This window comes from Balaenoptera borealis (genome assembly GCF_965194805.1).
Source record: "Balaenoptera borealis genome assembly, chromosome: 3".
In the NCBI taxonomy this organism is placed as follows: Eukaryota; Metazoa; Chordata; class Mammalia; order Artiodactyla; family Balaenopteridae; genus Balaenoptera; species Balaenoptera borealis.
This window is the reverse complement of record NC_138866.1, coordinates 154,491,245-154,505,982: the sequence shown is the minus strand read 5'-3', so window position 1 is coordinate 154,505,982 and position 14,738 is coordinate 154,491,245. Positions and strand designations below refer to the sequence as shown.

The 14,738-nt window shown below is 43.2% G+C and overlaps 1 protein-coding gene and 1 long non-coding RNA gene across 4 annotated transcripts in view; one reads left to right on the top strand and one right to left on the bottom strand.

Moving 5' to 3' along the window:
• TJP1 (tight junction protein 1) overlaps positions 1-14,738 on the top strand; it is a 339,138-nt gene that overhangs the window by 7,014 nt on the left and 317,386 nt on the right. The window contains exons 2-3 of one of the 3 annotated variants that reach the window (XM_082385993.1): positions 11,289-11,333; positions 14,553-14,676. In XM_082385993.1, coding sequence (XP_082242119.1) covers positions 11,289-11,333; positions 14,553-14,676 — 169 coding nt within the window. Of the gene's footprint in view, positions 1-11,288; positions 11,334-13,688; positions 13,753-14,552; positions 14,677-14,738 lie in introns of those variants that run through there. The other 2 variants (XM_082385991.1, XM_082385987.1) reach the window with 2 other exon arrangements.
• Positions 3,142-7,978, bottom strand: LOC309625984. Its single transcript, XR_014242869.1, has 2 exons — positions 7,806-7,978; positions 3,142-7,456 (listed from the first exon to the last, which is right to left on the bottom strand). It is a non-coding gene; the product is annotated as an uncharacterized lncRNA (long non-coding RNA).

Here is a 14,738-nt window from a genome sequence, read left to right as displayed (position 1 = left end):
TCTTGATGGGTGGAGTTGTGTTCCTGTGTTACTGGTTGTTTGGCCTGAGGCATCCTGCACTGGCATTTGCAGGCAGCTGGGTAGAGCTGGGTCTTGGTGCCCAGATAAGGACCTCTGGGTGACCTCACTCCGATTAATTTTCCGTGGGGTCTGAGGTTCTCTGTTAGTCCAGCAGTTTGGACTCAGTGCTCCCACTACAGGAGCCTGACTCCTGGCCTGGGAACCAAGATCCTGCAAGGCGTGCAGCATGGCAAAGGAAAAAAAAAAGGAGCAGTAGAATAACAAAGAATAAAAGATAAAATAAAATTAGAAAGATAAAAAATATATTACATATATAAAATATATATAAATATATATTTTAAATATATAAATATATACATTTGTATATATGTTTATATATTTACATATAAATATAAATAAATATATATAAATATATTAAGAAAAAAATATAATTGAAACAACTACAAGGTAAAACAGAACCACAACAGAAAAAAGAAAGAAAGAAAAAAGGGAATACGCCAAAAGGAGAACAATAACAAAGTACAAAGAATAAAATAAAATTAGAAAAATAAAAGATTTATTAGAAAAAATATAAATATAAATGAATGAACAACAAGGTAAAACAGAAGCACACCCTAAAAGAAGAAGAAGAAAAAAAAAGGCCGTTAAAGGCCTTGGCTGGGGGGGGGGGGGGCGGAGCTTAGGCGGGGGTGGGGTTTAGGGTGGGGGCAGGGCCTATGCTCAGGACCTGCCTGGCAGGGAAAAGGCAGCACGGCCTGAGGCGGGGTCTCGGAGTGTGGGGTTCTGGAGTTTGGAGGTAAGGCCTTAGGTGAGGGTGTGTGAGCAGGGTTTAGGCCCTGTGCAGTTGGAGGGGTCTCAGAGGGGGTCTCCGAGTGCCGCCTGTAGAGGTAGGGCCCTGGGTGGGGGTTGGGGGTGGGGTTCTGCACTCCCAGAGGGAGCCTCCGAGGGCTGGGGATTAGACCTGGGAGCCCAAGAGGCTCCCCGGTGCCCAAGTGGGCAGGAAAAGCACTGGCCACTCTCCTTTCTGTTCCTCTGCCCTCCCAAGGGTCTCTGCCGTCACCACTGAACCCCTAACTATGGGTGGGCCCCACTGGGTATGAGAAATCCTCCCCTCTCCCAGCTGCCCCTCAGGGGTGCAGGTCCCATCGGTCCGGCCTTTACTTTTCCTCCCCCCTCCCTCCCTCCCACTCCCTCAGGACCCACACAGCTGTTGGGGGCCTCAGTGGGCAGAGGATCAGGCCTGGGTCTCAGCAGGCTCCCCGGGGCCCATGTGGACAGTGGAAATGCTGGCCATGCTCCCTTCTGATCCTCTGCCCTCCCAACGGTACTCCTCTTTCCCCCTCTGGACGTGGGATCCCTTCCCCTCCCCCAGCTGCCCCTCAGGGGTGCCAGTCCTGTCCTGTCTCCACTTCTCCTCCCGCCTCGCTCCCCTGCCACACCCTACCCGGTCGCTGAGGTTTCCTCCTGTCCCCTTAGGTGTCCATGCCCCCCCACCCCAGTGCCTGGTAGGTGCCCTAGTTTTGCGGAGTCGGGAACTCCTCGTCCTTCTAGTCCACCATCTTGACTCCGCCCCTTTCTTTCTTTCTCTTGAGTAGTATTCCATTGTACGCCTATACCATAATTCGTTTATCCATTTATCTGTTGTTGGACATTTGGATTGTGTCCAGGTTTGGTCTGGGACCTATCTCACAGCCAGCTCATCTGTTCCCCAAACCCACACTCTGCTTATTTGCCCAGTTTCAGAAAGCAGAGTTTGCATAGACATATTCAGCAACTGGCAGAATCCCCACAGTGGTTCCTTGACCCACGGACTTAAGGATATTCTAGTAAGAAAGGCCAAGTGGGAGCCACTCGAATTTTCTCAACCTTCAAAAATCGTAAACCAAAACAAACACCGCATTCCTGGAGGAATTGCAGAGATGACTACCACCCTCCAGGACTCGAACGGTGCAGGTGTGGAGATTCTCATCACATCTCCATTTACCTCCCCTGTTTTGCTTGTGTACATGACAGATATGTGTTGAGGAACTACAGTGGATTATCATACAATTAGATGGTGACTTTAGTTGCAGCTGCTCTTCCTGGTATGCTATGATTGGTGGAGTGTATCAACATCATCCCTGCCACCTTATATGCAGCTATTGGTCAGGCTAATGCCTTTTTCTCTCCACCTGTTCATGAAAGGCCATCAAAAGCAGTTTTCTTTCAGCTGGAAAGACTAGCAATATCTTCACATTCTTACCCCAGGACTACATAAACTCTCTAGCTTTATGTCATAATCTAGTCCACAAGAAATATTCATAACTTATATGAAGAAAACCTTAAAACACTTCTGAAAGCCACAGAGGTAGAATTGAACTGATGGTATAATGTCTTTGTTCTTGGTTAGGACACCTCAACATCCTTTAGAGGCCAGCCCTCCTTACTGTACTTAGAAATTTAATATGATCCCAATAAAAATTCCAAAGAGCTTTTTTATGAACCTAGAAAAGTTGATCCTAAAGTTCACATGGAAAAGTAAGCACATAATAATAGCTAGGAAAACACTGAAGAGAAAGAGCTGTAAGGCCAGCCCTACTGGATATTAAAACATATGACAAAAGCTCTATAATTAAGAATATGGACAAATAGCATCTGATATCACTTATGTGTGGAATCTAAAAAATGATAGGAATCGACTTATTTACAAAACAGAAATAAACTCACAGACATAGAAAACAAACTTATGGTTACCAAAGGGGAAAGTTGTGGGGGAAGGATAAATTAGGAGCTTGGGATTAGCAGATACAAACGACCATATATAAAATAGGTAAACAACAAGGACCTACTGTATAGTATAGGGAACTACACTCCATATCTTGTAATAACCTATAATGGAAAAGAATCTGAAAAAGGATATATATACATATATAACTGAATCACTTCGCTGTGCATCTGAAACATTGTAAATCAACTATACTTCTATTTAAAAAAAGAATATGGTGCTGGAGCATGAGTAAACAGACATATCTACAAATAGAACAGAAATTTCAGAATTAGACCCAGTATAAAAATCTAGTAGATGATCAAGGTGGTATCACAAATAACTGGGGCAAATGTAGTCTTTTTCTTTTTAAAAAAAAATGGTGTGAGGATTCTAATAAACGGTGTAAGGACAGCTCAATCACCAGTAGGAAAAAGATGAAGTTAGACCCATTCCTTACATCAGGCACAAGAATGAACGCAAGATGAATGAGTGATCTAAATGTAAAAATGGAAACTACACAAATACTGGAAGAAAACAGAGGTGAATTCCTCTTTAACCTTGGTGTGGACAAAGACATTCTATCTATGGCTCAACATCCAGAGGCAAATCAGTGAACAAGGATGGATAGATTTGACTACTTAAAAAATTTAAAAATTCACATGGCAAAAGTCACTATCAGCAAGGCAAAAAACATGACAAGCTGGGAAAAAATATTTTCAATGTACATCGCAGGTAAAGGAATAATCTCCCAAATTTATAAATACTTTAAAAATTGAGAACAAAAGAGACCAAAAATCCCACAGAAAAATGAGAAAAAGACATAGTCTACAAAAAGAAATAGAAAAATGGCCCTTAAACGTATGAAAGATGTTTAATTTTACTACTAATAAGAAAAATGTAAATTCAAATTTTATTAAGATACTATCCTTACCCATCAGGTTTAAAAAATTCAGAAGTTTGACAGTTCACTATAGGTGAGCCTGTGGAGAAACAGGCCCTCTCATACGTTGCTGGTGGGAATACAGAATCATAGAACCTCCATGGAAGGAATCATGACAATATCTAATAAAATTACATATGCGTTTATCCTTCAGCTCAGAAATCTTACTTCTATAAATTTATTTGGAGGATACACCACCAAGAATACTAAATGCGTTTGAACAAAAATTATTTATAATTGTAATATACTGCATAGGAGATTGTTTCAATAAACTATGCTACATCAACACAATGAAGTATTATGCAGTTGTTAAAAAAGAATTAGTAAAATGTTTATGAACTGATTTGGAGTGATTCCCAGGAAATATTATAGAGTTAAAAAAAAAAAGTTCAAAAGAGCATATATAGTGCATATACAGTATGCTACATTTTGTGTAAGAAAGAAGACAAAATAGGAAAAAAACATGCATATATCGGTGTATCATCGCAAAAAGAAGCAGAAGAACGATGAACAGAAGGATGGCGTTGGGTGTCTACAAGGGTTGGGAAGATGGACTAGGGTGGTGGCAGAGGGAATCATACTTCCCTGGGTGTACCTCTTTGTATAGTTTTGACTTCTGAACGTGTATATTTTACATATTCCGAAATTAAATCAATAGATATGAGAAGGGGGAAAGCTTAAATTGGAAGGAATTTGAAACAAATGAACTTGATTATAATTCAAATGAATGCCATAACCAAAGAGAAGGGGGAGGGAAGAAAGAATGAATGACTGTACATGCTCAGTCTCAGCCAGGGTTGAGTGAGGTGGGGGAAGTATTTCAAATGAATACTGAACCCTTTTTAGAAGGTTTGATTATTGTAGTGGTCTGAGCAAAGGAATTCTGAAACAACTTTTGGTGCATTATAGGCTGGAGCACATGAGTAAATGTCTGGATGTTATTGAGAACTAGGGTTCTCAATGTAGAAGAAAAATACGAATACAGAATACCAGAAAGCAGGAAACAACCCTATGAGGATAGATTGGAATTGAGGGATCAGCATGAACTCGTTAAAATGTATGCGAATATGCTTGTTTGTGTGCACATGTACTTAAACATATGCATATATGTACATGTGTATATGTTTTTGTACATCCATGCCTATATTTCCTAACGCTGTATGCTGAAGGTGTCAAGAAGCAAATATACTCAGCAGCAATGAGCACACCTAGCATCAAGGTCTTGACCGCTGATACCATTGCTCACTAAATGAGGAACCAGGGCTCCTGGGAGAAACGGCTGGTACCAGGGCTGGAGCATGTAGGTTGAAGACAAGCCTGGAGACCTTGTTTTGCTGGAAAGTAATGTGCTCACCACCACCCTCAAAGTGATGGGAACATGTCACAAGGACATAGGAACCAGGTTGGAAGGGCTCCCACTGGCCACACTTGGGACCACTTGAACAGCAAAAAACAATTAAGTACAGTAATGAATGATAAACCATTGAAAAATATAGGAATTCATACTGATAAGAGGGCTGAATGGTAAATGCAGAAGTAAATGTGTAATTGAAAAATACCTTTGCCACTGTCATAGTAAAGACTGGATAAGGCAAAAACAATCTAGGTAGCCTTCTGAGAAGTAGCAGGATACTTTTAAGGTTTGCAAAGTGTCTCCCTACAGACTGTTGATTAGTTGCAAGGGAGAGGGAAAAAAAAACTAATTACACGGTTGAGAAATCATGCAGTACCTTGACTGGGTGATCAAAGTTAACATCACCTATGAGGCACAGGTGGACATCATGCACCCCCCCTAATTCATAACCCCGATATAATCACAAGGAAACCTCAGATAAACACAAAATGAGGAACATAGTATTAACAAAATGGCCATGAGGGGGAGGAGGAATGGTTTTCTTAAAAAATGTCAACATTGTGAAAGATAAAGTTTGTAGATTAAAGTTTGTAGTTCCAGATTAAAGGAGGTTAAAAAGCCATGATAAGTAAATGCAATATCTGACCCCAGATTGGATCAGATCTGGGGGGTAAAAAGCTATAAAGGACATTATTAGATCAACCAGACAGAAGTAGAATAGGAATGCAATATTAGAGAAAAGGATTAATGTGAATGTATGAGGTTGGTCATTGTTCTAATGTTATATAAGTGATTATCTCCATTCTTAGTAAAAGCAAGCTGAAGAATTTAGGGGTCAAGGGTCATGATGTATAGAACTTACATCCAAATAGTTCAGAAAAATGTATTGTAGAGGGAGAGAGAACAAATGATAAAGCAAAGAGTAAAAAAATGTTACCAGCCTCAAACGTGAGGCTTCTGAAAATTAACACCAGTTCTGAAAACTTCCATCAGATGATATCTCTCCTCCAGGTAAAGCCTTCAGGAGCTTTCTACTGCAAGGGGAGGAAAATCCAACTTCTTTCTTTTTTTTTTTTAAATAAATTTATTTATTTTTGGCTGCATTGGGTCTTCGTTGCTGCACGCGGGCTTCTCATTGTGGTGGCTTCTCTTGTTGCGAAGCATGGGCTCTAGGCGCACGGGCTTCAGTAATTGTGGCACGTGGGCTCCGTAGCTGTGGCTCACAGGCTGTAGAGCGCAGGCTCAGTAGCTGTGGTGCACGGGCTTAGTTGCTCCGCGACATGTGGGATCTTCCCGGACCAGGGCTTGAACCCGTGTCCCCTGCATTGGCAGGTGGATTCTTAACCACTGTGCCACCAGGGAAGCCTCAAATTTCTTATCAGGACCTAGCAGGCTGGCCAGATTGACCTCCTGACGGCCTTTCCAACATTGCTCCCTGACCCCACGCAGTCCAACCCCACATGCTGGTTCGTGGAGCCCTCAGATGCCCAATGATTCCCACGCTCTCCTGCTCTGGGATTTTACACATTCTGAGTCTCTGCCTGCTCATAGCTTCCATCCACTCTTAACATCTGACTTCTTTTCATCCTGGCAGTTTTAGCTCGTGTGCCACCTCTCCACTCTATTTAAGGTATCCCTATCCACATTTCCTCAGCATCTTTTTCAACAATATTGTAACTATTTTATTTATTTGTTACCTGGCTTTTTTCTCTCCCTACCTGGACCTTTTCTCTGGGTAGGGAAGTTGTCTGTCTTCCTCACCATTATTTTGTATCATGCTCAGCACAAGGTGGGCAACAAAATAAAGAAAATCTTAGAGTAGAAATGGCCTGTGACAAAAATTTGGAGGCAGGAAAATGATCAGTGGGTGCCAGATGTTAGAGGGGAGGGAGGGATGACTAGGTGGAGCACGGAGGATTTTAGGGCAGTGGAACTACATCTGATGCAGTAATGATGGATACACATTTGTCCAAACCCACGGAATGTAAACCACCAACAGTGAACTGTGGACTCTGGGTGATAATTATGTGTCAGTGTAGGTTCGTCATTGTAACAAACGTACCCCTCTGGTGGAGGTGTTGATAATAGGGGAGGCTGTGGGCGTGTGGGAGCAGGAGGTATATGGGAACTCTCTGTACTTCCTGTTCAACTTTGCTGCGAACCTAAAACTGCTCTAAAAAAGTAAAGTCTGTTAAGAAAAAGAAATGGCCTGAGAGACTATAAAAATACCACAAGATGGCACTAATTCCCTTAGAAGTTTCAATGTGGGGCACATGATCTTTGCTGCTGGTGCAGAAGAATGTAGTTAGGGTTAGGGGTTCTGTGATCTCCAGTCCAGTTCTTACGACACTCAAAGTGCTTTACAGCATTGTCACAGCTCAGCCCCAGCTTTGTACTTTCTTTTTTTTTAAAGTGCTGCCTTCTCTTTTTATTTATTTATTTATTTATTTTTTTTTTAATATTTATTTTTGGCTGTGTTGGGTCTTTGTTTCTGTGCAAGGGCTTTCTCTAGTTGCGGCAAGCAGGGGCCACCCCTCATCGCGGTGCGCGGGCCTCTCACTATCGCGGCCTCTCTTGTTGTGGAGCACAGACTCCAAATGCGCAGGCTCAGTAGTTGTGGCTCACGGGCCCAGTTGCTCCGCGGCATGTGGGATCTTCCCAGACCAGGGCTCGAACCCGTGTCCCCTGCATTGGCAGGCAGATTCTCAACCACTGCGCCACCAGGGAAGCCCCCAGGTTTGTACTTTTCAATGGATGTGTTAAAGTGTCGAGTTTATTGTTACTCAGGCAGGGCGAGGCCAACGGATCAGGAGACCACGACCACTGAAAAGATGGTTTGTCATTTACAGTTCTCAAAAGGAGGGGGGGCTCCGTGCCAAGCAGGGGCACATGGGGGAGCACCGGGGGTCTGTCAGGAGGCAGGTGTGGGGCTCGTGGTTTCTGCAGGAAGGAACAGGTGAGGCAGGGTAAGCAGGCTTACGATGGGCTAGTTTGAATACTTTCAGCAGGCTGTGGGACAGAGGGGCTGTCCCTAGTTGTCTGATACCTGACCCTGGGGTCATTAGGGCAGGTAGTGAGTGGCCCCAAGTGTAAGGGCCCCACAAAGGAGGTGTTTGGGGGTGTGAACTCCGGATTGGTGACTTGCCTACGAAAGTTGTGCTTGCAGGCGAGTTCTTTGCTGTCTCTAGGAACGGGCCAGTCCTGGGGGCGGGGCGAGGAGGGGGGCAATCTCTTCGGAGTCAGCAAGGCGCCAAGATGTCAAAACATCAGAAATACATGGTTAACACTAAGGAGTATGATGACAGAGAATTATTTTCTCAAGGTCACACACGAGGTCAGAAGCAAAGCCAGGAAAAGCACCATCACCAGAACACCCCAAGGGAGTTTGGATTTCTGAAAAGCAAATCTTCCACCCAGATACTGTAGAAAAATATATAATTGCTTCTATAAATGGAACTGGCAAGAATATGACGAGAATTGCAGATCTTTTCATCAATTTCCTAACTGGAAAGCAGTTTATAAAAATTGGGCTTCTTTGAATCATTTCTCTTCACCTGCGAACGATCTGCTTTTTTTTGTTTGTTTTCTAATTTTATTGGATTGTAGTTGATTTACAATGTTGTGTGAGTTTCAGGTGTACAGCAAAGTGATTCAGTTATACATATACCTATATTCATTCTTTTTCAGATTTTTTTCCCATATAGGTTATCACAGAATATTCAGTAGAGCTCCCAGTGCTATACAGTAGGTCCTTGTTGGGTGAATGATCCTAGGGTGACTTTTAGAGAGAAGACATGGTAATGTGAGTGGGAGAAAGACCCCTAGGCTATGCTTCCGTCTCATGGGCAGAGGGAGAGGGACAGGCCAGAGAAGAACAGGTCACCTGCAGACGCAGCCGGGGAGCATCCTGAGGTGAGTCAGGCCTGGCAGCTCCAGCAGGCGGAACGCGCAATCATCCTGCATCTGTGTGGTGCGTAGTGAGGCATGGCTCGTGGCAGAGGCCTCCACTGACCCGGCAATAACTCCATTAAGTGGACATCGGGGTTGGATCAGAGGAGGGGGGTCATCTGTGGGACTGAATCATTTAACCAAACCATCACACAGAAGTGTGCCAATTTCTAAAAGAAAAACCATGCCCTAAGAAACAGCACTTAGCAGACAGTTTGGGAAAACCAAAATGCTCTGTTGAACAGCTGGCTTTGGCAAAGTCCCCGCTTGTCCACAGCCAGGCTGGCTGTCAGGCCATGTCCAACCCCCAACGACAGGGGAGAGAAGGCCAGAGAGATGAGTAGTCGGGTCCTGATACAGCTTCCAGCGTCACAAGGAGACCCTTCAGTATAGACCGTGAGCCTGTTACGTTTGTGATGCTGAAAATAATCGTTTGGGGGGATGCAGGGGTCGCCTGGGGAAGTGCTCACTTGGGGACCAGGGGACGAATTTCAGCTGAAGGGGATTCAGCCAGGCTGCGTCTTGTTCATCTTCCCAAGTTCACCACTGCAAGGGGCTCACAGGTGCAGGGCAATCCTCTTAGGCCACGATGGCCAGCACTGCAGGTTTAATCCAAGGCCCCCCCTCTCCCCGAAGACCTGCAATCTCTCCAGACGGCGGGATGAGTCGGCCTGCAGATGCCTGTGCGGTGTGGATGTTGCCCACGGAGGCCGTGGAGCTGCCTGGACCGGGAGGGAGCCCTTTCACGGGCCCTCCACGTGCCAGGACAGCAGAGACAGGGGCCGGGTCTTGGTTCTATCACTGCGAGCCAACGACACGGAGAGAAAAGGAGAGGAGGGCCGAGCAGCTCTCGGAGATCCCCAGGAGTTACAAAGAGAGGATCCTGAGGGACTTGGACATGAGCTGGGTGCTCCCACACTTGGTGTACGACGGTGTGTTCTCCTTGCAGGAGTGCAACCAGATCCTCTCCCGGGATGGCTCTTTGGAGAGAGTGGACTCTTTTTTCTTGAAGCTGTGCTCCAAAGGGCCAAAGGCTTTCTGTGCTTTTTGCTCTCATCTGGAGGAATTCTGCCCTTACCTGCTCACCTGCTTGTTTCTTTACCTTCAAGGTAAGAACATGGTTTGCTCTGAGAAGTGTTAAGATTAATGATGGTCTAATCAAAATATCTGGCACTACAACCACACTCTTTAAGAATGCGCTCCAATGCAGCATTGATTTTTATTTTAATAAAAAGATCCAATACTTCTCTCTAAAGTCTCATGATACAGAAGTAAATGCTTATGGTGTCACATAAAACCTTACACAACACAGCCTAGGGGATGACTTCAGTTGTCTCATAGAATGATTTGCGCCTTTCTGATTTTAATGAGGACTTTTAATTGCAAGGCATAAACTATTAATAGATTAAGTTTCAGTTAATAGAAGCTGGCCTGAGCTTTCATTTTATAGGTAAAGGCACAAAAATTGCCATGGTTCCTCAAAATGTAAGAGTTACCATATGACCCAGGATTCCACTGCTCCCAAGAGAAATAAAGACATGTCCACAGAAAAAACCTGTGTGAGAATGTTCACAGCAGCATTATTCATAATAGCCAAGAAATAATGACCCGAATGTCCATCAAGTGATGAATGGATAAACAAAATGTGGTATATCCATGCAATGGAATATTACTATGCCACTCAAGTCTTCGAGAATTGCAGAAAGTGTTTGGTTGTTGGTCTTCATTTGCCTGAACCATAAGAATCCCAGCTTTACAATAGATACATCTATTTTAAGATTTGTCTCAGTGGAAAAATTATCCTTGGTTTTTAAGATAGTTGTGAATTATAATGTTCAGTAAAATGGTCCATCCATGGACCAGGTCAAGATGGTGAAAGTGGATATTTATAAATGGCTTCTTATTTATACATTATTTAGGCTATCGTGTAATATAAATAATTATACATATTTCAGGTTGTAATTAATATAAATTTATCAGAGGAGTATTTGTTCATCCATTCATTTATTGATTCTATACAACTTTATACAGTACTGTGGTAAACAAGAACAATGCAGTCCTTTATTTTTTATTGCCAAGTCCTTTATTGCTATTAAATATCTATCATACAGTAAAAAAAAGAAAACCCCTTTGGTAAATATTTTTTACAATGTAATTTAAAATGTTGATAAGTCAAAAATAGCCTGAATATCTATTACAGTAATCATTTAACTTTTTAGGTAAGGGTCAGTTACACAGTGAGTTTTGTTTATTTGTTGCTTAATTTTTTTCTTGTAAAGAAATAACCTTGGCTGAAAAGGAAGAGGGAGAGGGAAAAGGATCAGGTGGAGATTAGTTGTATCTTTAACATTTTAATTCTTTAAAAAAATTTGAAGCATATCCTGGGCATATATCCAGAGAAAACCATAACTTGAAAAGATACATGTACCCCAATGTTCATTGCCGCACTATTTACCATAGCCAAGACATGGAAGCAACATAAGTATCCATCAACAGATGAATGGATAGGAAGATGCAGTACATATATACAATGGAATATTACTCAGTTATAAAAAGAATGAAATAATGCCATTTGCAGCACCATGGATGGACCTAGAGATTATCATACTAAGTGAAGTAAGCCAGACAGAGAAAGAAAAATATCATATTATATCACTTATTTGTGGAATCTAAGAAAAAAAAGATACAAATGAACTTATCTACAAAACAGAAATAGACCCATAGGCATAGAAAACAAACTTATGGTTACCAAAGGTGGAAGGGGGTGGAGGGATAATTTAGGAGTTTGGGATTAACAGATACACAGTACTATATATAAAATAGATAACTAACAAGGACCTTCGGTATAGCACAGGGAACTATACTCAATACTTTGTAATAACCTATATAGGAAAATAATCTGAAAAAGAATATATATATGTGTATATATATACACATATATATAACTGAATCACTTTTCTGGACACCTGAAACTAACACAACATTGTAAATCAACTATACTTAAATTTAAAAAGTAACAAAAAAATTCTGAAGCATATGTATGAAAATGTTAACACTTGTTAAATACAGAGTTGGAAACATGGCTATTTCTTATATTTCTTATATTATTTTCTATACTTTTCTGCATATTTGAACATGTTCCTCAGCAAAAATAAAAATAGAAGTATTTGAATTGTAAAAAATAATCTGATTGTGGTGGTGGTTACACAAATCTGTACTGATGACAACATTTTATAGAACTATACAAGAACCACAAAAAACCCACAAAAAAATGAGTGCATGTAAAAACTAGTACAATCTGAATAACGTCTATAGGTTAGTACTGTGCCAATATCAGTTTTCTGGTTTGAATGGTTGATTCATTATTCAATACATAACTAGGATTATGTAAAACATTATCATTGGAGGAAGCAGAGTGAAGGGTACATGGGAGCTCTCTGTATTGTATTTATAACTTCTACCCAACTTTTTGAAAATTAAAAGTTGTAAAAAAAAATGTAACAATAACATCAGAATTTAACTGGAGAGATTATTTTTCAAAAATCAAATTCTAAAATGTTCAACTTCTTTTGCTACCTGAATTTCATGTCAACAGTCAGAATTTAGAGTTTTAAAGTAACTTTTGTAGGTGATTCCCTAGGTCATAATTCTGGGCTATTCTGGGCTATTCTGTAAGTTCTTTGCAGAGGTTCACTTCCTTCCAGCATGGGGTGACCCCCCTGTGCTCTATGGGGCTCACCCTTTGTAGGTGCCCAGAAGGGGCTGCTTTATGATGGACTATCATGACACCTCCCTTCAGAAGGAAATCCATCTCCTCTCACTGTATGGGGGTAGAATCAGCCTGTGTAAATGCCTAGGAGGTCTTGCCGTCCTTAGAATACACACAAGGCCAGCTGCCATCACTAGACATACATACTATAAACAAATATGTCCCAGGGTGACCACGCGGGAAAGGATCCAAGTTAGCAATTATGCTTCACAGCATCTGCAAAGGTAAAACGATCTAATTGGTGTAAAGGTGGAGGCATGAAGTTACTGTATTTCACTCAGTATCAACAGCTAATGAGATCTCGGGGCCCAGGAGCACTACAGTGTCCTATGTTTTATGGTGGCATTTTATTGATTGATTGATTGATTGATTGGCGGCATCAGATCTTAGCTGTGGCACGTGGGATCTTTCATTGCGGCGCGAGGGCTCTTTGCGGCACGCGGGCTTCTCTCTAGTTGAGGCACACGGGCTCCAGAACATGTGAGCTCTGTAGTTGTGGCGCCTGGGCTCAGTAGTTGCGTTGCGCAGGCTCAGCTGCCCCGCGGCATGTGGGATCTTAGTTCCCTGACCAGGGATAGAACCCGCGTCCCCTGCACTGGAAGGCGGATTCTTAACCACAGGACCACCAGGGAAGTCCCTATGTCCACATTTTAACGTTCTTTGTGGAAGCACTAGTTGTTACAACAGGTCATTTGTGCCCATAGAGATGAAAAGAGCGCCTGACACCCCTAAGTACGGGGGAGAACCCCACACACAGGGCGAGAGGCTCATCCCTACGGCCCCTTAAGGTGGGCACTGCGTTTCTCCTATTCCCACCCTCGTGCACTGGGAGGGCAGGCGGGATCTAGAGCTGGAAGGACCATGTAAGTGTGAGCAGAGTCAGCCTCTCCCTCAGCCCAGTTCTTGGGTGGGCTCTTCCACCGCGATGCGATTCCTTGTGGCCACACAGATCACGACACGCCTGCACCTGGCAGGTATGTGACCAGCACTGGGCGTGCTCTGGGAGGATGCGGGCTGCCTTCCAGGAGCAGGAGGGCGAGGGGGACATGACAAAGGAGGAGCACGTGAGCGCGAGGGCCGGTGCAGGCGGGGGTGGGCAGAGGGGTCGGCAGGTGGCCTTGGATGCTGAAGGGGCCCCACGGAGGGTTTTAATTGGGTGCCTCAGCTCTTTGGTAGGGAAGATGGCTTCTTGTGACAGATGGGAGGTGGGACAAAGAGGCTTGTAGGGAACAAAGTCTCAGAGGGTTTGAATCGGGCGTGCGGTAAAGCTGCTGCCCCAAATCACAGTCAGGTCCCAGAGAGGAAGAAGATGAGCTTTCCTGGTGAGCCTCACGTGCCTCTGCCTCCCAAACCCACACAGGCCGTGGGTGTCCTGGGTCAGCAGCTCAGGAGAAGCCACATTTGAAAGGGATCCTGGCTCCTCCTTTTCCTTCTTCCCTGTTTCCATGAAACCCATTTTTACATATTGCAAGGAATGTGAGTATTTATTTACTCCAAAGCCCTGTGCTCAGAAAAATACCGACATGGGCTTTTGAAAAACGGCCCTTTCTTCCCAGCCCCAAGGAGCAATTGAAGGACTTACAATAATCCGTATTTCAATGAACTAACGGGTGTTTGTTTAGAAAAGTGTGGCCTGAATCCTGTTTGCCCTTCTCTGCACTACTGGAACAGCCACGTCTCCAGCAAGAGATGACTTTAGCAAAGGGAAGCAAGACAGGGATAAGTGGGAGAGCGTCTTGCCAGAACTGTGATTCCTGTTTATGTTACAATGCAGAGCAGACCCACAGGATCCTGCAAGATGTAGCTGCCGCAGAGGAAAAAGCAAGGGTTGGAACTCAGCCCGAACCTAGCAGTGTCCTTGAGACTGAGGATCGAGAAAGTCTTCAATTATTTAACAAGTATGTTCACATTCTGCGTGTGTTTCCAGCTTTTGAAAAGTCCTATGTTTTTCTTTTCTGTT